The sequence below is a fragment of the Dendropsophus ebraccatus genome, chromosome 8 (assembly GCF_027789765.1).
Source record: "Dendropsophus ebraccatus isolate aDenEbr1 chromosome 8, aDenEbr1.pat, whole genome shotgun sequence".
Classification (NCBI taxonomy): Eukaryota; Metazoa; Chordata; class Amphibia; order Anura; family Hylidae; genus Dendropsophus; species Dendropsophus ebraccatus.
Window position 1 is genome coordinate 1,246,952 of NC_091461.1, and position 22,092 is coordinate 1,269,043.

At 48.0% G+C, this 22,092-nt stretch overlaps 1 protein-coding gene across 2 annotated transcripts; it reads right to left on the reverse strand.

The window, feature by feature from the left end:
- Nucleotides 1–673: 673 nt before the first annotated feature.
- Nucleotides 674–14,789, reverse strand: LOC138798941 (post-GPI attachment to proteins factor 4-like). Of its 2 annotated transcripts, XR_011364203.1 has the most exons (3): nucleotides 14,501–14,789; nucleotides 5,408–8,038; nucleotides 674–691 (listed from the first exon to the last, which is right to left on the reverse strand). XR_011364203.1 is itself a non-coding variant. In XM_069979568.1 (2 exons), the coding sequence occupies exon 2, from the start codon at nucleotides 7,941–7,943 to the stop codon at nucleotides 6,717–6,719; it is 1,227 nt and encodes a 408-aa protein (XP_069835669.1). In that variant the 5' UTR covers nucleotides 7,944–8,038; nucleotides 14,501–14,789; the 3' UTR covers nucleotides 4,029–6,716. The 2 variants fall into 2 exon arrangements, 1 of the variants encoding a protein (XP_069835669.1); XM_069979568.1 differs by lacking the exon at nucleotides 674–691 and having other exon boundaries at nucleotides 4,029–8,038.
- Nucleotides 14,790–22,092: the final 7,303 nt, after the last annotated feature.

The following is a 22,092-nucleotide window of genomic DNA, read 5'->3' on the forward strand; positions in this document are numbered from 1 at the left end:
CTATATAACAGCTATACTTACTGTATCCAGGTCCAGTCCTCTGAAGGCAGCTATATTACAGCTATACTTACTGTATCCAGGTCCAGTCTCCTGAAGGCTGCTATATAACAGCTATACTTACTGTATCCAGGTCCAGTCTCCTGAAGGCAGCTATATAACAGCTATACTTACTGTATCCAGGTCCAGTCTCCTGAAGGCTGCTATATACCAGCTATACTTACTGTATCCAGGTCCAGTCTCCTGAAGGCAGCTATATAACAGCTGTACTTACTGTATCCAGGTCCAGTCTCCTGAAGGCAGCTATATAACAGCTATACTTACTGTATCCAGGTCCAGTCTCCTGAAGGCAGCTATACTTACTGTATCCAGGTCCAGTCTCCTGAAGGCAGCTATATAACAGCAATACTTACTGTATACAGGTCCAGTCTCCTGAAGGCAGCTATATAACAGCTATACTTACTGTATACAGGTCCAGTCTCCTGAAGGCAGCTATATAACAGCTATACTAACCAGAAATCCAGGTCCAGTCTCCTGAAGCTTTTTAGACTTGTGCTACTTAGAAAAAAAAAAAAAAAAGACTGAACAGATGAAGGATGACCTGTACAGAGTGTCACGCTTAATGTGTCCATCGATCACATGACTGCCTTCTCTGTGAGCGCTCAGATGGCCGGGGACATCCTGTGTTTAGACTCTTGGAAAAATTAATAATAAAAGTCAGAACACAGGAAGTACTGTGTTTCCATGACTAAAAATTAAATAATGAATGTAAATACAAACTTGCTTTATTTCAGTATTTATACAGCTTTTCTGTGTTTTTAATCCACTCCTGGTTTTGGTTGAAAAATACTGAGCAAAAATACTGTGAGGGAACATAGCCTAAAAGTAAGGACATTGCGCAAATTAGACAGAGGAGGCTGGGAAGAGAAGGAGGACAGAGTAATCTGAAGGAGGAGGACAGAGTCGTCTGAAGGAGAAAGAGGAGGACAGAGTCGTCTGAAGGAGAAAGAGGAGGACAAAGTCATTTGAAGGAGGAAGAGGAGGACAAAGTCGTCTGGAGGAGGAGAAGGACAGAGCCGTCTGAAGGAGGAGGACAGAGCCGTCTGAAGGAGGAAGACAGAGTCATCTGGAGGAGGAGGACGGAGTTATCTAAAGGAGGAGGGCAGAGTCATCTAGAGGAGGAGGACAGAGTCATCTGAAGGAGGAGGAGGAGGATTAGGACAGAGCCGCCTAAAGGAGGAGGAGGAGGACTTAGTCGTCTGGAGGAGGAGGACAGAGTCCTCTAAAGGAGGACAGGGTCATCTAAAGGAGGAGGAGGACAGAGTCGTCTGGAGGAGGAGGACATTCTCATCTGGAGGAGGAGGACAGAGCAGTCTGAAGGAGGAAGACGGAGTCGTCTGGAGGAGGAGGACGGAGTTATCTAAAGGAGGAGGAGGACAGAGACATCTGAAGAAGGAGGAGGACAGAGTTGTCTGGAGGAGGAGGAGGAGGACAGAGCTGTCTGAAGGAGGAGGAGGAGGACAGAGCCGTCTGAAGGAGGAGGAGGACAGAGTTGTCTGGAGGAGGAGGAGGACAGAGCCGTCTGAAGGAGGAGGAGGAGGACAGAGCCATCTGAAGGAGGAGGAGGAGGACAGAGCCATTTGAAGGAGGAGGAGGAGGACAGAGTTGTCTGGAGGAGGAGGAGGAGGACAGAGCCATCTGAAGGAGGAGGAGGAGGACAGAGTTGTCTGGAGGAGGAGGACAGAGCCGTCTGAAGGAGGAGGAGGAGGACAGAGCCGTCTGAAGGAGGAGGAGGAGGAGGACAGAGTCGTCTGAAGGAGGAGGAGGAGGAGGACAGAGCCATCTGAAGGAGGAGGAGGAGGACAGAGTCGTCTGAAGGAGGAGGACAGAGTCGTCTGAAGGAGGAGGACAGAGTCGTCTGAAGGAGGAGGACAGAGTCGTCTGGTGGAGAAGGACATAGTCATGTGAAGGAGGATGAGGAGGACAGAGTCGTCTGGTGGAGGAGGACATAGTCATGTGAAGGAGGATGAGGAGGACAGAGTCGTCTGATGGAGGATGAGGAGGACAGAGTTGTCTGAAGGAGGATGAGGAGGACAGAGTTGTCTGAAAGAGAGGACAGAGGAGTCTGAAAGAGAGGACAGAGGAGGGTAAGGGTATGTGCACATTAAAGGACAACTCCGGCGAAATTTTTTTTTGGCTTATTTAACACACATTACAAAGTTATATAACTTTGTAATGTGGTTAAATACCCGGTCTGGCCCCCTTCCCCCACTTTCCGACCCCCGACCCACCACCCCGGAAGTTAAAGAATATATACATTACCCATTACGGTCATCACGGTCCTCTTCTCTGGTGTTGAGTGACGTCAGAGCTGGGGGCGGTCCAGGTCTTCTTCCTCTTCGGCGTCTTCATTGAGAGTGAATGGGAGAGAAAAGGCTGCTGGTGCACATGCGCACCAGCAGCCTTTTCATTGGCTGGAGTGCATCACATGGCTTCCAGCTTGCTCAGCCCTGATTGGCTGAGCTTGCTGGAAGCCATGTGATGCGCTCCAGCCAATGAAAAGGCTGCCGGTGCGCAAGCGCGCTGGCAGCCTTTTCTCTCTCATGGACCCGGAAGAAGGAGACATCGCTGGACAGCGGACGCAGGTGACGGTGAGGCGGACGGCGGGCGAATGGAGTGGCGATCGTCACCGGAGGGATGGTGAGTATGGTGTCTGTGTGTGTCTGTGTTTTTTTTGGGGGGGGGGGGTCCCGCCGGAGTTGTCCTTTAAGGCTAGGTTCACACTATGTATATTTGAGGCTGTATTTGGTCCTCATGTCAGGTCCTCATAGCAACCAAAACCAGGAGTGGATTGAAAACACAGAAAGGATCTGTTCACACAATGTAGAAATTGAGTGGATGGCCGCCATATAACGGTAAATAAATTCCATTATTTCAATACCACAGCCGTTGTTTTAAAATAACAGCAAATATTTGCCATTAAATGACGGCCATCAACTCAATTACAACATTATGTGAACAGATCCTTTCTGTGTTTTCAATCCACTCCTTGTTTTTGTTGCTATACAGCCTCAAATATACGTAGTGTGAACATAGCCTAAGGAAATCACGCAGATAACTTGCAGCGGATTCCGTCACCTGCGCTTCTGCTTCACTGTCTGCCCATCCCATAGACTCCATTCTATGGTCAGGCAGATTTCGCTGTCCCGCGGCCAGACGGTGGGATAAGTGACGGAATTTGTGGCACGTTATCCGTGTGATTTCCTTAGTGTGCCTATACCCTAGCAGTGGAATCTGTAGAAAGTGGAAGGAAGGAAAGTGGGAGGATGACTGGCTTCAATTAAAGGACAAGTGCCATGAAAAACTTTTTCCCAGTAATTGAAGCACATTGCAAAGTTATATAACTCTGTAATGTGCTTCAATCACCTATCTGCCTCCCTTCCCTGTCTCCCCCCCCCCTCCACCCCCCACCAGGAAGTGTCCTATCTCACACAGACCTGATTACTGTCGTCACCGTCACCAAGCTCTTTTCTCAGCTCCTTCTCCTGTTACACTAGCCTCCCCCCTCCCCTGCCTTGTCAGGTGACTCAGCTTGCTCACCTCCGATTGGCTGAACAACTGCAAGCCATCACTTTTCACATCTCACATGCTTATCTTTCCTCCGACTGACTCCGTCACTTAAGCAGCTCCCCCCCACCTCATACCCTATCTTCTGCTGCCGTGGACTCAGTGAAGGAGTCATGACACTAGAGAAGATAAGCTGAGCAAGCAGAGTCACCTGACAAGGAGGGGGAGGCTGGTGTAACAGGAGCTAGAGCAGCCCTCCTGCTGATGACTCATCCTCACAAGAAGGAGCTGCCTGGTGACGGTGACAAAAGTAATCAGGTCTGTGTGAGTTTAGTGCACTTCCTGGTGGGGGGTGGAGGGGGGAAAAGACAGGGAAGGGAGGCAGATAGGTGATTGAAGCACATTACAGAGTTATATAACTTTGTAATGTGCTTCAATTACTGGGAAAAAGTTTTTCATGGCACTTGTCCTTTAATACCTTATCTTAGCTGGCTGTGTAGGTGGGACTGGTTTTGTATTTAGCTATGTGCATGGGAATAGGTAGATGCATTGTTATGCCAACTGTTCGGCCATAAACCTTCCCATTAGTGTCAACATTGGAGGACACAGTTGTTGTTATTGTCCATGCGTGTAGCTGTAATTGTACAACCACATTGTGACTGATAATATGTGCAAATCCTTGGAAACATCAGATTACTTCCTTTCATGGTCATCAGTGGCTCAGTGGTTAGCCCTGTAGCCTTGCAGCGCTGGGGTCCTGGGTTCAAATCCCACCAAGGGCAACATCTGCAAAGAGTTTGTATGTTCTCTCTGTGTTTGCGTGGGTTTCCTCCAGGTACTCTGGTTTCCTCCCACACCATTGGTAGTCTACCACACATTTGCTTCCCATTGACAGTCTACTACACCCCTGCTTCCCATTGACAGTCTACTACACCCCTGCTTCCCATTGACAGTCTACTACACCCCTGCTTCCCATTGGTAGTCTACTAAGTCTACTACACCTCTGCTTCCCATTGGCATTCTACTACACCCCTGCTTTCTATTGACAGTCTACTACACCCCTACTTCCCATTGACAGTCTACTACACCCCTGCTTCCCATTGGTAGTCTACTAAGTCTACTACACCTCTGCTTCCCATTGGCATTCTACTACACCCCTGCTTTCTATTGACAGTCTACTACACCCCTACTTCCCATTGACAGTCTACTACGCCCCTGTTTCCCATTGGTAGTCTTCTAAGTCTACTACACCCCTGCTTCCCATTGGCAGTCTAGTACACTGCTGCTTCCCATTGACAGTCTACTACACCCCTGCTTCTCATTGACAGTCTACTACACCCCTGCTTCCCATTGGTAGTCTACTACACCCCTGCTTCCCATTGTTAGTCTACTACACGCCTGCTTCCCATTGGCAGTCTACTACACCTGCTTCCCATTGGTGATCTACTACACATTTGCTTCTCATTGGTGATCTACTACACATTTGCTTTCCATAGGTGATCTACTACACATTTGCTTCCCATTAGTACTACAGTAGTAGTACTATTGGTACTACAGGCCTACTTCTCCTTGGTGGTCTACTACACATTTGCTTCCCATTGGTGTTCTACCCCACTTTTTGGTTTCACATTCAAAACATGTCAAATGTAATGGTTAGTATACTATGATTGCTCTATTAAAGTCTGCAACAGCGCCGTGACTGTGTGGCTGTGCCATGTTGTACTTCGCAGTATCGTTTTGACAGTATCCTGACATATACCAACAACCAAGCCTCAGCATTATATGAATAGAACCAAATAGGACGAGGCAGGAGTAGTGGGTAGAATATACCGGGACGGCTTACCATTGCCCTGTGCATATAGATGACATTCCCAGAGATGGGCACGATTTTCTCCTCTTGTCTATATTACAGTATAAAGATCTTTATTCACTTTCGGGAACTTTTATGGCACTTTAGGTCAAGTCAGATGTAGAAGATGGTCACTGCTTTCACTAAGGTTTTGTCCACACAGCCGTGTGTGAGACTAATATACTGTCTGTGATTATGGTCAGCGTGCGAGTGAACCAGCTGCAATCACTGACTGGGCACTTGTGAAGGGGATAAAGTCTCTGGGCCTGGACCACTAGATGGTCCGTTTAGGTGCAGGTCCTTTTTTCTGCACGGATTGGCAGCCACACATGTACTGTATACATTATTTAAAATGTGTGGATGACCCTGGTAACGCTGATTACATGATGAAGCCTGGTAATGCTGATTACACGATGAAGCCTGGTAAAGCTGATCGCATGATGAAGCCTGGTAATGCTGATTACACGATGAAGCCTGGTAACGCTGATCGCATGATGAAGCCTGGTAAAGCTGATGACAGGATGAAGCCTGGTAACGCTGATGACACGATAAAGCCTGGTAACACTGATGACACGATGAAGCCTGATAACGCTGATGACACGATGAAGCCTGGTAACACTGATGACACGATGAAGCCTGGTAACGCTGATTACACGATGAAGCCTGGTAACGCTGATCACATGAGGAAGCCTGGTACTGCTGATTACACGACGAAGCCTGGTAATGCTGATTACACGATGAGGCCTGGTAACGCTGATGACACGATGAAGCCTGGTAACGCTGATGACACGATGAAGCCTGGTAACGCTGATGACACGATGAAGCCTGGTAACGCTGATGACATGATGAAGCCTGGTAATGCTGATTACACGACGAAGCCTGGTAATGCTGATTACACGATGAGGCCTGGTAACGCTGATGACACGATGAAGCCTCGTAACGCTGATGACAGGATGAAGCCTGGTAACGCTGATGACAGGATGAAGCCTCGTAACGCTGATGACAGGATGAAGCCTGGTAACGCTGATGACACGATAAAGCCTGGTAACACTGATGACACGATGAAGCCTGGTAAAGCTGATGACACGATGAAGCCTGGTAACGCTAATGACACGATGAAGCCTGGTAACGCTGATGACACGATGAAGCCTGGTAACGCTGATGACATTATGAAGCCCAGACAGTCATTAGAGACAAAGCTGCAGAGCCAACATAATAAATTAGGCGCTAATTATGTAAACACAGAAAGTCAACAAAACTGAAACCATGAGAACACGCCCTAATTTTTGATTAATAGGAACAATCACAGCAGCTGGGGCTCATTTCTTTCATACCATCCTCTTAGAGTAGAGAACATCCCCACATGTTTCACCAGGTTGGGCTCCAGTGCCCATGCCCACTCCTTCCTTCTCCCAAGTTCTTTGTACAGAGCGATATCCTTGGCGTAGCCCTGTTTACACTGTAATTCTGTTAGATATCCCAGGGTCCTTTGGGCAGAAGCTTTGGAGAACAGCATGGCCTGTGTACAGCATTCTGTGACTGGCACCACATTGTATAAAGCAGGTGATATCCTGCGCAATTCTAACAGATAATGCCGACCTGCAAGCTGTGACAGCAACATGACGTAGATAGTGAAGACCACGAATAGGTACCAGTGAAACCGCATTCGCCGAACATTAACTGTGTAGAGCCAAGTGAGAACCAAACCCAATATTCCTCCCAGGCCGATCCACTCCAAAATCCGCATCGGCTCAGGGTTCACATAACCTTGCAATCGTTCGGGATGATATAATTTTGCATACAGACCTCCCCCTAGAGGTTTATCGGGGAAACGCACTTGCACCAAATGGAAGAAGGTACTGAAGATATCTGTGTGTGGGACGGCGTCATCCTCCACCAGCATAACATATTCTGGAGAGTAGAGCTCTAGGGAGCGGGACAGGCAGTACATATAATCCTGCTTCTCCTTCTCAAAACGATTGGGGGCTTCAGCTACGTGTACATTCAGATGGCGCGCTACTGATGGCAGGAGGTGGGAGAGAAGGCAGGCATCATTGTGGGCATCAGGCCAAGGGTCCACATTGCAAAGTAAAAGCTTAAAACGTGAACAGTCTGGGCCACAGTCATTCACCAGATCCAGAAATCCTTGTGCAACTTGTAGAAGGTAATGATACTCAGGTCGGCGACTTGTTGTGATGATAGTGATGAGAAGGGGGGGACCAGGACCTGGTTCCTTCTGGCTGTCCATGGGTCTGTGGTTACAAGGGATGGAGGTGTTACTGGGTCCCATGGGAACAACCTGCTGAAAGTGTTTCAAGGCATCAGTCCCATCCTTCAGGTTTTGCTTTAAGAAATCTCGACTCATTTGTTGGAGATAATGTCTACGAGAAAACATGGGAGAATACAGGAGGCTCTGGAAACAGAAAGTGGCCAGAAATAGAGTAAAGATGAAGAGGGCCGAGAGGTGGCAGCAAGGACTCCGGACCACAGGAGACCAACGCATGATGTGAGATGTAGATTTCTCCAGCATCACTCACTGGACCACCAGTCCTCGACTACGGCAAGTCCTTCACTTTCTTCAGTCATTCACTTCCCTCTATACAATCATCACATTTCGCAGCATCCCTGGAAGAGAAAAGTGTGTATACTGGTGGTGAGATCCAAACTGCACACTTGGAGCACTATGTGAGTAAAGACTAGTAATAGGGCTGTATCTGGGTATAGTAACGTGAAGATGATTCTGGTGGCAGAACATTAAAGGGGAACATACATATAGGGGCACAATGAGTGTACTAGTAGAGGCATTTAAAAGTAGTGTCTACTGAGGGCATTGTGGCGCACAATATGGAGAATGGTTCGTACCTCACACAACCACCTCTAAGATTTTGCCCGAGCCTCCCCATATTCTGGATCTCTCTATCCCAACACATCCGGCTCTCAAACACCATCAAGTCCTTCAAAAGTAACCTGAAAAGCCATCTCTTAAAACTAGGCCAGAACCTATAATAACTCTGCTACATACTGTGACTGGCTGCACTTTACCTTCTGTCTCTTCCCCCTTACCTCATGGATTGTAAACCCTCGCGGGCAGGGTCCTCTCTCCCTATGTAATACCTGGCGGGCAGGCTCCTCTCTCCCTATGTAATACCTGGCGGGCAGGCTCCTCTCTCCCTATGTAAGCCCTGGCTGGCAGGCTCCTCTCTCCCAATGTAAGCCCTGGCGGGCAGGCTCCTCTCTCCCTATGTAATACCTGGCGGGCAGGCTCCTCTCTCCCTATGTAATACCTGGCGGGCAGGCTCCTCTCTCCCTATGTAAGTGCTGGCGGGCAGGCTCCTCTCTCTCTATAAATAAACAAAGTGACTGTGGTGAAAATGCTATAATATGTCTTATAGCATGTATTTATTAATATGTACACTACCGTTCAAAAGTTTGGGGTCACCCAATTTTGTGTTTTCCATGAAAAGTCACACTTCTTCACCCCCATACGTTGTGAAATGAATAGAAAATAGAGACAAGACATTGACAAGGTTAGAAATACTGATTTGTAGGTGAAATAACATTGTTCTTCCATCACACTTTGCTTCCGTCCCAGAATCCTCCTCTTGCAGCAATTCCAGCATTGCACACCTTTGGCATTCTAGCTATTAATCTGTTGGGGTAAGCTGGAGAAATTGCCCCCCACGCTTCTAGAAGCAGCTCCCACAAGTTGGATTGGTTGGATGGGCACTTCTGGCGTACCATACGGTCCAGCTGCTCCCACAATGGGGTGGTGATCTGGTGACTGCGCTGGCCACTCCATTACCTATGATAGAATACCAGCTGCTGCTTCTGCTGGAAATAGTTCTTGCACAATTTGGAGGTGTTTAGGGTCATTGTCCTGTTGTAGGATGAAATTGGCTCCAACCAAGCGCTGCCCACTGGGTATGGCATGGCGGTGCAGAGTGATGGCCTTCCTTATTCACAATCCTTTTTACCCTGTACAAATCTCCCACCTTACCAACACCAACCCCAGACCATCACATGACCTCCACCATGTATAACAGATGGCGTCAGGCATTCTTCCAGCATCTTCTCATTTCTTCTGCGTCTCACAAACCTTCTTCTTTGTCATCCAAACACCTCAAACTTGGATTCATCCATCGTCCACAACACTTTTTTCCAGTCTTCCTCTGTCCAATCTCTGTGTTCTTTTGCCCATCTTAATCTCTTTCTTTTATTGGCCAGTCTCAGATATGGCTTTTTCTTTGCCACTCTGCCCTGAAGCCCAAAATCCGGCAGCTGCTTCTTCACTGTAGATGGTGACACTGGTGTTTTGCGGCTACTATGTAATGAAGATGCCAGTTGGGGACCTGTGAGGCGTCTGTTTCTCAAACTAGAGACTCTAATGTGCTTATCTTCTTGCTTAGTTCTGCAACGCGGCCTCCCACTTCTTTTTCTACTCTGGTTAGAGCCTGTTTGTGCTGTCCTCTGAAGGGAGTAGTACACACCGTTGTAGGAAATCTTCAATTTCTTAGCAATTTCTGGCATGGAATAGCCTTCATTTCTAAGAACAAGAATAGACTGTCGAGTTTCAGATGAAAGTTCTCTTTTTCTGGCCATTTTGAGCGTTTAATTGACCCCACAAATGTGATGCTCCAGAAACACAATCTGCTCAAAGGAAGGTCAGTTTTGTAGCTTCTGTAACCAGCTAGACTGTATTCAGATGTGTGAACATGATTGCACAAGGGTTTTCTAATCATCAATTATCCTTCTGAGCCAATGAGCAAACACCTTGTACCATTAGAAGACTGGAGTGATAGTTGCTGGAAATGGGCCTCTATACACCTATGTAGATATTGCACCATAGTCATTTACCACATTAGCAATGTATAGAGTGGATTGGTTTAAAGTTAGGACTAGTTTAAAGTTATCTTCATTGAAAAGTACAGTGCTTCTCCTTCAAAAATAAGGACATTTCACTGTGACCCCAAACTTTTGAATGGTAGTGTACATTAAACACAAACATGAAAAACAGGTTTTATGATTAGATGATTGTAGGTAAAGATATAAGGGGTAAAGGTACGAGATAGGTTACCCCTGGGGGTAACCTATCTCGTACCTTTACCCCTTATATCTTTACCTACAATCATCTAATCATAAAACCTGTTTTTCATGTTTGGGTTTAATGTACATATTAATAAATACATGCTATAAGACGTATTATAGCATTTTCACCACAGTCCCTCCACTTTGTTTATTTATTAAAAAAAAGCCTAGGACTGTGGGAACTCTCTACCTAAGTTCAATCATTAGGTTCCTCGACCCAACTGCTAAGCTCCTCTCTCCCTATGTAATCCCTGGCGGGCAGGCTCCTCTCTCCCTATGTAATCCCTGGCGGGCAGGCTCCTCTCTCCCTATGTAATCCCTGGTGGGCAGGCTCCTCTCTCCCTATGTTAGTCCTGGCGGGCAGGCTCCTCTCTCCCTATGTAATACCTGGCGGGCAGGCTCCTCTCTCCCTATGTAATACCTGGCGGGCAGGCTCCTCTCTCCCTATGTAATACCTGGCGGGCAGGCTCCTCTCTCCCTATGTAATACCTGGCGGGCAGGCTCCTCTCTCCCTATGTAATACCTGGTGGGCAGGCTCCTCTCTCCTTATGTAATACCTGGCGGGCAGGCTCCTCTCTCCCTATGTAATACCTGGTGGGCAGGCTCCTCTCTCCCTATGTAATACCTGGCGGGCAGGCTCCTCTCTCCCTATGTAATCCCTGGCGGGCAGGCTCCTCTCTCCCTATGTAATCCCTGGCGGGCAGGCTCCTCTCTCCCTATGTAATACCTGGCGGGCAGGCTCCTCTCTCCCTATGTAATACCTGGTGGGCAGGCTCCTCTCTCCCTATGTAATACCTGGCGGGCAGGCTCCTCTCTCCTTATGTAATACCTGGCGGGCAGGCTCCTCTCTCCTTATGTAATACCTGGCGGGCAGGCTCCTCTCTCCCTATGTAATACCTGGTGGGCAGGCTCCTCTCTCCCTATGTAATACCTGGCGGGCAGGCTCCTCTCTCCCTATGTAATACCTGGCGGGCAGGCTCCTCTCTCCTTATGTAATACCTGGCGGGCAGGCTCCTCTCTCCCTATGTAATACCTGGTGGGCAGGCTCCTCTCTCCCTATGTAATACCTGGCGGGCAGGCTCCTCTCTCCCTATGTAATACCTGGCGGGCAGGCTCCTCTCTCCCTATGTAATACCTGGCGGGCAGGCTCCTCTCTCCCTATGTAATACCTGGCGGGCAGGCTCCTCTCTCCCTATGTAATACCTGGCGGGCAGGCTCCTCTCTCCTTATGTAATACCTGGCGGGCAGGCTCCTCTCTCCCTATGTAATACCTGGCGGGCAGGCTCCTCTCTCCCTATGTAATACCTGGTGGGCAGGCTCCTCTCTCCCTATGTAATACCTGGCGGGCAGGCTCCTCTCTCCTTATGTAATACCTGGCGGGCAGGCTCCTCTCTCCTTATGTAATACCTGGCGGGCAGGCTCCTCTCTCCCTATGTAATACCTGGTGGGCAGGCTCCTCTCTCCCTATGTAATACCTGGCGGGCAGGCTCCTCTCTCCCTATGTAATACCTGGCGGGCAGGCTCCTCTCTCCCTATGTAATACCTGGCGGGCAGGCTCCTCTCTCCCTATATAATACCTGGCGGGCAGGCTCCTCTCTCCCTATGTAATACCTGGCGGGCAGGCTCCTCTCTCCCTATGTAATACCTGGCGGGCAGGCTCCTCTCTCCCTATGTAATACCTGGTGGGCAGGCTCCTCTCTCCCTATGTAATACCTGGCGGGCAGGCTCCTCTCTCCCTATGTAATACCTGGTGGGCAGGCTCCTCTCTCCCTATGTAATACCTGGCGGGCAGGCTCCTCTCTCCCTATGTAATACCTGGCGGGCAGGCTCCTCTCTCCCTATGTAAGGCCTGGTGGGCAGGCTCCTCTCTCCCTATGTAATACCTGGCGGGCAGGCTCCTCTCTCCCTATGTAATACCTGGCGGGCAGGCTCCTCTCTCCCTATGTAATACCTGGCGGGCAGGCTCCTCTCTCCTTATGTAAGCCCTGGCGGGCAGGCTCCTCTCTCCCTATGTAATACCTGGCAGGCAGGCTCCTCTCTCCCTATGTAATACCTGGCGGGCAGGCTCCTCTCTCCTTATGTAATACCTGGCGGGCAGGCTCCTCTCTCCCTATGTAATACCTGGCGGGCAGGCTCCTCTCTCCTTATGTAAGCCCTGGCGGGCAGGCTCCTCTCTCCCTATGTAATCCCTGGCGGGCAGGCTCCTCTCTCCCTATGTAATACCTGGCAGGCAGGCTCCTCTCTCCCTATGTAATACCTGGCGGGCAGGCTCCTCTCTCCCTATGTAAGCCCTTTCTGTACTTCTAATGTAGACAAGAGAGATGGAAGGACTGAGATCCACTGGACATGGCTGTGAGTTATCCACTCACTTATATTTGTGCAGAAGATAAATTGAAGGGCTGGGATCCACTGTGCATGTCCGAGTGCTGTCCTGTAACTTCTAATCTAGAGAAGAGAGATGGGAGGGCTGGGATCTCTCCTATTTACAGTATAGAGATGGGAGGGCTGGGATCTCTCCTATTTACAGTATAGAGATGGGAGGGCTGGGATCTCTCCTATTTACAGTATAGAGATGGGAGGGCTGGGATCTCTCCTATTTACAGTATAGAGATGGGAGGGCTGGGATCTCTCCTATTTACAGTATAGAGATGGGAGGGCTGGGATCTCTCCTATTTACAGTATAGAGATGGGAGGGCTGGGATCTCTCCTATTTACAGTATAGAGATGGGAGGGCTGGGATCTCTCCTATTTACAGTATAGAGATGGGAGGGCTGGGATCTCTTCTATTTACAGTATAGAGATGGGAGGGCTGGGATCTCTCCTATTTACAGTATAGAGATGGGAGGGCTGGGATCTCTCCTATTTACAGTATAGAGATGGGAGGGCTGGGATCTCTCCTATTTACAGTATAGAGATGGGAGGGCTGGGATCTCTCCTATTTACAGTATAGAGATGGGAGGGCTGGGATCTCTCCTATTTACAGTATAGAGATGGGAGGGCTGGGATCTCTCCTATTTACAGTATAGAGATGGGAGGGCTGGGATCCACTGGGCATATCCAGGAGCTGTCCTATTCTCTTTTGCTGTAGAGATAAGAGGGGGAAAGCACTGGACATGTCCGAAGCCTTCCTATTCATTTGTTGTGGAGTAAGAAATTAAAGGGCTGGGATCTACTACGCATGCCCGGAAGCTTCACTCCTTTTGCAGTTTTTTTCTAGATTTTCTAGATGGAAATCTTTTTGTAGGGCTCTGTTGTAGTTGTATGGAATAGTAAAGAACCCCGTGAAGTAAGCTCATGTAATGTTCTAGTGCATAAGGCTACGTTCACACAGAGCAAAAGGAGCGGATTACGCAAGGAAATATTTCCGCCTGAAATCAACTGACGCTGAATTCCGAGCAGAATATAAGCAGAATGCAAGCAGAATCCCTGCGTATTCTGCTAGGAAAGTGTTCAGCTCGTAATCAGCTCTTGACAAATTCAGCGCGGAATACTCGAGGAATCCGCGCTGAATCCGCATGCATTCAGCGCTGAAATTCAGCGAGTATTTGGTGAGTAAACTAGACTATACCAGAACATATACTAGAATCCTCCTTCCCCCCTTTTCCCCATTTCCGCGCTGATTCAGCGAGTAATTTCCGCTTGTATTCCGCGCTGAATCCGCGCTGAAACAGAAAATCAGAGCCCCATTGATTTGTATAGGCTTCCGCTAGCGGAAGAATGAACATGTTCATTCTTCTGGCGGAAAGCGGATTAGTTCAGTGCGGAAATTCCACTGTGTGAACTGCAGAGCAGAATTTCCATTCAACACAATGGAAATTAGCTCTGCACCTATTTTAACGGCTGAAATTTCAGCGCTGATTCAGCGCAGAAATTCAGCTGCTTTTGCTCAGTGGGAACGAGCCCTAATAGTCACAGACAGAGCTGAGTGAACATCCGGCTCTCCACGCCATAGAAGGGGGGGCATGTTACTGGATACAACTTATCTCTGGAAGGAATACTTACTGACAGTTGCCTCCGTTCTGGGTTGTCGTTATGGACGTTGCAGTTTTTAAAGGTAAAAATTGCATTGGAAAGCCACAACACCTGAGCAGCAAACTGCAATCCTTTGGGCCCTAGTCCCAGACAGGTGAGAACTTTGAAAGGGTCACATGATGACAGAGTTGCTGATCTATACCGGGTTAAAGATGGGGCACCATGCCCTGGTATAGGCGCCCATACAATGCCCGGCTGCACTGATTTCTGTGAGTTCTCTGACAGTATTATCGGTAGTGAATCTCTTACCATAAGCTGCTGTGCCCGGCTGTGTGATGGCAGGGGGCTGGGCACTGCGCTCGGGCCTCACCTACTCTGTTTTTATAACATACCTGACATCCTGCCAACATATTACACCCTTCCTTCCAGTGATTCTTGGCACAGTCACATGTCATAGATCTTTTCTATCCTGATGCGACCTAAGGGCGGCAGCTGTTCTATACGGACACTATTGTACTGAGATAGCGTTATGTAGAAACGGCGCAAGATAAGTGAGTTACACTCAGAGTAAGAAAAGCTCCATGGAGAACTCTCTGTATCTATAACTGCTGTATCCTGCATGGGAGAGGGCTGTAATAACCTGCAGCATCCTATGTCCTAGGGGGAGTAATAACCTGCAGCATCATATGTCCTAGGGGGAGTAATAACCTGCAGCATCATAAGTCCTAGGGGGAGTAATAACCTGCAGCATCATATGTCCTATAGGGAGGAATAACCTGCAGCATCCTATGTCCTAGGGGGAGTAATAACCTACAGCATCCTACGTCCTAGGGGGAGTAATAACCTGCAGCATCCTATGTCATAGGGGGAGTAATAACCTGCAGCATCATATGTCCTATAGGGAGGAATAACCTGCAGCATCCTATGTCCTAGGGGGAGTAATAACCTACAGCATCCTACGTCCTAGGGGGAGTAATAACCTGCAGCATCCTATGTCATAGGGGGAGTAATAACCTACAGCATCATAAGTCCTAGGGGGAGTAATAACCTGCAGCATCCTATGTCATAGGAGGAGTAATAACCTGCAGCATCCTATGTCCTAGGGGGAGTAATAACCTGCAGCATCATATGTCCTAGGGGGAGTAATAACCTGCAGCATCATAAGTCCTAGGGGGAGTAATAACCTGCAGCATCCTATGTCATAGGAGGAGTAATAACCTGCAGCATCCTATGTCCTAGGGGGAGTAATAACCTGCAGCATCCTATGTCCTATAGGGAGGAATAACCGGCAGCATCATAAGTCCTAGGGGGAGTAATAACCTGCAGCATCCTATGTCATAGGAGGAGTAATAACCTGCAGCATCCTATGTCATAGGGGGAGTAATAACCTACAGCATCCTACGTCCTAGGGGGAGTAATAACCTGCAGCATCATATGTCCTATAGGGAGGAATAACCTGCAGCATCCTATGTCCTAGGGGGAGTAATAACCTGCAGCATCATATGTCCTAGGGGGAGTAATAACCTGCAGCATCATAAGTCCTAGGGGGAGTAATAACCTGCAGCATCCTATGTCATAGGAGGAGTAATAACCTGCAGCATCCTATGTCCTAGGGGGAGTAATAACCTGCAGCATCATATGTCCTATAGGGAGGAATAACCTGCAGCATCCTATGTCATAGGGGGAGTAATAACCTGCAGCATCCTATGTCATAGGAGGAGTAATAACCTGCAGCATCCTATGTCCTAGGGGGAGTAATAACCTGCAGCATCATATGTCCTATAGGGAGGAATAACCTGCAGCATCCTATGTCATAGGGGGAGTAATAACCTGCAGCATCCTATGTCATAGGAGGAGTAATAACCTGCAGCATCCTATGTCCTAGGGGGAGTAATAACCTGCAGCATCATATGTCCTATAGGGAGGAATAACCTGCAGCATCATAAGTCCTAGGGGGAGTAATAACCTGCAGCATCCTATGTCATAGGAGGAGTAATAACCTGCAGCATCCTATGTCATAGGGGGAGTAATAACCTACAGCATCCTACGTCCTAGGGGGAGTAATAACCTGCAGCATCATATGTCCTATAGGGAGGAATAACCTGCAGCATCATAAGTCCTAGGGGGAGTAATAACCTGCAGCATCCTATGTCATAGGAGGAGTAATAACCTGCAGCATCCTATGTCCTAGGGGGAGTAATAACCTGCAGCATCATATGTCCTATAGGGAGGAATAACCTGCAGCATCCTATGTCCTAGGGGGAGTAATAACCTGCAGCATCCTATGTCCTAGAGGGAGTAATAACCTGCAACATCATATGTCCTATAGGGAGGAATAACCTGCAGCATCCTATGTCATAGGGGGAGTAATAACCTGCAGCATCATATGTCCTATAGGGAGTAATAACCTGCAGCATCCTATGTCCTAGAGGGAGTAATAACCTGCAACATCATATGTCCTATAGGGAGGAATAACCTGCAGCATCCTATGTCATAGGGGGAGTAATAACCTGCAGCATCCTACGTCCTAGGGGGAGTAACAACCTGCAGCATCCTATGTCCTATAGGGAGGAATAACCTGCAGCATCCTATGTCCTAGGGGGAGTAATAACCTACAGCATCCTACGTCCTAGGGGGAGTAACAACCTGCAGCATCCTATGTCCTATAGGGAGTAATAACCTGCAGCATCCTATGTCCTAGGGGGAGTAATAACCTGCAGCATCACATGTCCTAGGGGGAGTAATAACCTGCAGCATCACATGGGGGTAGATACACTAGTAACTGGTGTAGAAGCATCTGGTTGTACTCAGATCACATGGTTGCCAACATAATAATAATGTTTGTGTATGTCCCGGGAAGCCCCGCCCATGTGTCTAACCATAAGCACTCCTACTAAGTGCTTCTAGTTACATAGTGCCCTGACAGAGGGAGGAGCCATCAGCTGCCCTCACAGGACCTGGCCACAAGAGGGCGCTCTCTCCTGCAGAGCTTTATTCCCCCTCATTTGTCGGTAACGTGGCCCTGTGCCCTCTGATAGCCGCACTCTCACCCCTCATCTCCCCCCCCATTGTGACACCTGGAGACGGACTTCAGCCTTTTGGAGTCAGTTAATTTGACCACTGCTCTTTTGGCTATTACATCTCAAGCTCCATCTTAAGTGACATGTTAAAGGGGTTCTCCAGTGCTACAAAAACATGGCCGCTTTCTTCCAGAAACAGGACCGCTCTTGTCTCCAGTTTGGCTGCAGGATTTGCAACTCAGTTTTATTGAAGTGAATGCAGCTTAAATTGCAAACTGCACCTGACCTGGAGACAAGAGCGGTGCTGTCTCTGGGAGAAAGTGGCCATGTTTTTGTAGCGCTGGATAACCCCGTTTAACTGTAACTTTAGAAAGAGCCAGCAGAGAACAAAGGATTACACAGTGGGAGCTGTGTGAAAGCCGGTATTCAGAGGTCAGAGAGGTCAGTGCTGACGTCAGAGGAGATGAAGACAGGGAGAGCTTCAAACTGCTTTTTCATGATAAAAATGCATTTTTAAGCTAATAAACCCAATTACAGAGTTTCTTAAAATCGCCTGGACTATTGATTTCTGCCAAAAAAAAAATTTTTTTTTTAAACGACAGGTACATTTAGGTGACTACTTTAGAATTAGACCGCAGAGTGACGGCAAAAGGGCCAACAAGTGCTGAGCATCTCTGGGAACTCCTTCCAGACTGCTGCTTTCAGGTGACTATAAGCTCATCATGAGAATGCCAAGAGTGTGCAAAGCAGGAATCACAGCAAAAGGCAGCGACTATGAAGAACCTAGAATATTGTGTCACACTTTTTTGTGAAGTATACTGTATAATCCCACATGGGTAATTCATAGTTTTGATGCCTTCAGTGTCAATCTACAATTTTCCTAGTCATGAAAATACAGAAAACTCTTTGTACTGTACATTGTGCTGTGTATCTCGATACATGCTCATCATCTATATACCCAGACCGCATCCCCCCCGCTCTCCTTCCTTCTCCCATGTACTGCTCACACTTCACCCCTCCCCCCCTTCAGGGGATGGTCACACATGCATTACATTGATCAGTCTGACATGGACTTGCTGACCCATAATCAACATGAGTTCAATGCTAAAGGTAGACTTAGGGCCCTATTACACGGGGTGACGGAGAGGAGATGTCACTCGCTTAACATTCCCTGCTCGCTGCCAGCGCTATTACATGTGTCGGCAGCGAGCAGGTAAGAGCCGGGGGCGCGGAGAGCTGAGGATGGGCTGCCTGGGTGATCACAGCCCAAGGAAGATCATTGCTATCTTAGTCATTTGTCTTTCAACATGTTGAAAGACAACGACAGACAACGATCAGCCGGCATCGTCCATGTCAGCTTGTCGTTGTTTTCTATTACACGAGGCCATTATCAGACGTAATGGCCGATATCGGCCAAACATGGCGCAGGCGTAAATCATGATTCAACTCTACACCTGCTGAAAGCAGATTTAGCACACCTGGGAAAAGGGGGCGTGGGCTAATATAACAGTGGTGTACTTGTCAGCCGGTCTTCATAAATCCCCCCCCCCCTTAATGTCGGCATTGCCAGGCTGTTGGCGTGGATTTTCAAAGAGTTTTATTAATTTTTTTCAGTATAAATATGCATACAAATAGCCCAACATAGTCTTATTAAAAAGGTCAAACAGTAGCCAAAAAGAGAAATCAAGGCAGAAGCCTCAAAAAGAGAAGGGATGCCATACAGAAACTCAACATCGTATATTATAGTTACATCTATTAGTCTAGACAGTATCAATGTGAACCATACTGAAACTTATAGGCCTAAGAGCAGGCTGTTGGCTTTGGAAATGTTGCCTTCTGGCCTGGTCGACACAGATGGCTTCTGCCTTGTTCTGGCCCTGGCATGTCCCCAGTATCAGATGCCTAGGGGGCATTTCTTTGCAAGAAAAGCTGTCCCTGCCCTGGCCCAGCACGTTGCAGAAAATATCTCAAGGGCGTTGGCTGCATCTGTGTCCACCAAGGTCCATCTGACTACAGACACATGGACCAGTAAGCATGGTCAAGGTTGTTACATATCCCTGACTGCTCACAGGGTGACTTTGGTGGCTGACACTTCCTCTGAGTCTCTGTCGACAGTCTCCAAAACAGGTCAAGAGCTGTGGAGGGCTCTGTGCACTCAGAGCGACCACTGGCTGGGTGCTAAGAACCTGTCACCAGGTAAGGTGGTCTGTGACAATGGGAGCAATCTCCATGCTGCCCTTAAGATCTTATGCACGTGCCTTGTCTGGCACACGTCATAAACCTGGTTGTGCAGAAATTTTTTAAATGCTACCCTAATGTTGACAGACCCCTGAAGAAGGCTCGAGGTCTTAGCTCCCACTTCCGACGTTCGCACCCTGCTTGGGCACAACTGGCATCGTTACAACGGGATCTGGGCCTCCCCGTCAACCGGCTCATCTGTGATGTGGCAACACGCTGGAATTCCACACTCCACATGCTCCTGCAGTTGTGGCAGCAGCATGAGTGGAGACAGGTGAAAGATCTGTGCACCATCCTTGCCAGTTTTGAAGAGGACACCAAAATGGTCAGTCAAGACGATGCCCTTGTCAGCATCACCGTTCTGGTGATATTTTTACTGAAACAAGTGTTAGAGTCCTATTCCACGGGCCGAGCAACGATGTAAACGAGCGCCGATCTGCTAGATCGGCGCTCGTTTACTGGGCCTATTCCACGGCCCCGATGATCGTGAAACAAGGGCTGCAAGGACAGTGTTATCCAGTCACAGTATGGTGGTATTGGTCAGGTCTAGTATGGCAGTGTTATCCAGTCACAGTTTGGCAGTATTGGTCAGGTCTGGTATGGGAGTATTATCCAGTCACAGTATGGCGGTATAGGTCAGGTCTGGTGGTGTTATCCAGTCACAGTATGGCGGTATTGGTCAGGTCTGGTGTGGTGGTGTTATCCAGTCACAGTATGGCGGTATTGGTCAGGTGTGGTATAGCGGTGTTATCCAGTCTCAGTATGGTGGTATTGGTCAGGTCTGGTGTGGTGGTGTTATCCAGTCACAGTATGGCGGTATTGGTCAGGTCTGGTGGTGTTATCCAGTCACAGTATGGTGGTATTGGTCAGGTCTGGTGGTGTTATCCAGTCACAGTATGGTGGTATTGGTCAGGTCAGGTCTGGTGGTGTTATCCAGTCACAGTATGGTGGTATAGGTCAGGTCCGGTGTGGCAGTGTTATCCAGTCACAGTATGGCGGTATTGGTCAGGTCTGGTATGGCAGTGTTATCCAGTCACAGTGTGGCGGTATTGGTCAGGTCTGGTATGGCGGTGTTATCCAGTCACAGTATAGTGGGTATTGGTCAGGTCTGGTATGGCAGTGTTATCCAGTCACAGTATAGTGGGTATTGGTCAGGTCTGGTATGGCAGTGTTATCCAGTCACAGTATGGTGGTATTGGTCGGGTCTGGTATGGTGGTGTTATCCAGTCACAGTATAGTGGGTATTGGTCAGGTCTGGTATGGCGCTGTTATCCAGTCACAGTGTGGCCGTATTGGTCAGGTCTGGTGTGGTGGTGTTATCCAGTCACAGTGTGTGGGGGGGAGGGGGGCCCCATTGGAAAGTTTGCTATGGGGCCAAGCCATTTCTAGTTACACCCCTGATCATGGTCCATGATTATCTGCGCCTCAACATCGATGTTTTTGGACTTTTGGTTTCTTCTTGCTGCCACCAATGGTACTAACTTTTCATGAGTGGGTAAAAAGCCCATTTTTGTCAGTCTGCATTGCAGAATTTTTTTCTTTATTAATCTGAACATCTGTTAGATGAATCAATCTTTGATACAGAGGAGTTGGTGGTCAAATTTTACCTGAGTTGCTAAAAAGCCCATTTTGGTCCATTTATATTGCTGAATATTTTTTTTTTTAAATCAATATCAACATCTGTAAGATGAATCAATCTTTGGTACAGAGGAGTTGGTGGTTAAATTTGTCCTGAGTGGGTACAGAGCCCATTTTTGACAGTCTGCATTGCAAAACAATTTTTTTTTCCAAATAATCTCTTCATCTGTTTGATGTATCGATGTACAGAGGACTAGGTGGTTTATGTTATCCTGAGTGGGCAAGAGCTAGTTAGTTTAGTTAGTTTTAGAGGTAAAATACCCCACAGGGCACCGTACCTCTGCACCCCCTCTAGCTATGCCACTGTCCTCTTTTCACTTATCCCTTGAAAGAAATGCAGTATTTTATCCCCCCCTTTTTTTTTCTTTCATTCTTACAGCCAAATTTCAGGCTATAAGTTGTTCCATGTTTCCAGTTTGCTCTTTTGGATGGTAATTCCAGCTTCTCCTACTACATGTAGTATACCAGAGCGCAATCCCTGCAGCTGGGTTTAGGATGGCTCCTGTCCACAAGAGGTTTATTGTACATTCTACGAGGTAACATGCTGTATGTTAAAGAGTCACTGTCGTTTTTTTTTTTTTTTTTTTGCAGAAATCAATAGTCCAGGCGATTTTAAGAAACTTTGTAATTGGGTTTATTAGCCAAATATGCCATTATCTGCATTTAAAAAGCCTTTTCCCAGCCCCCCCCCCCCCCTCCTCTTATCCATCCGCTGCAAAAAATCCA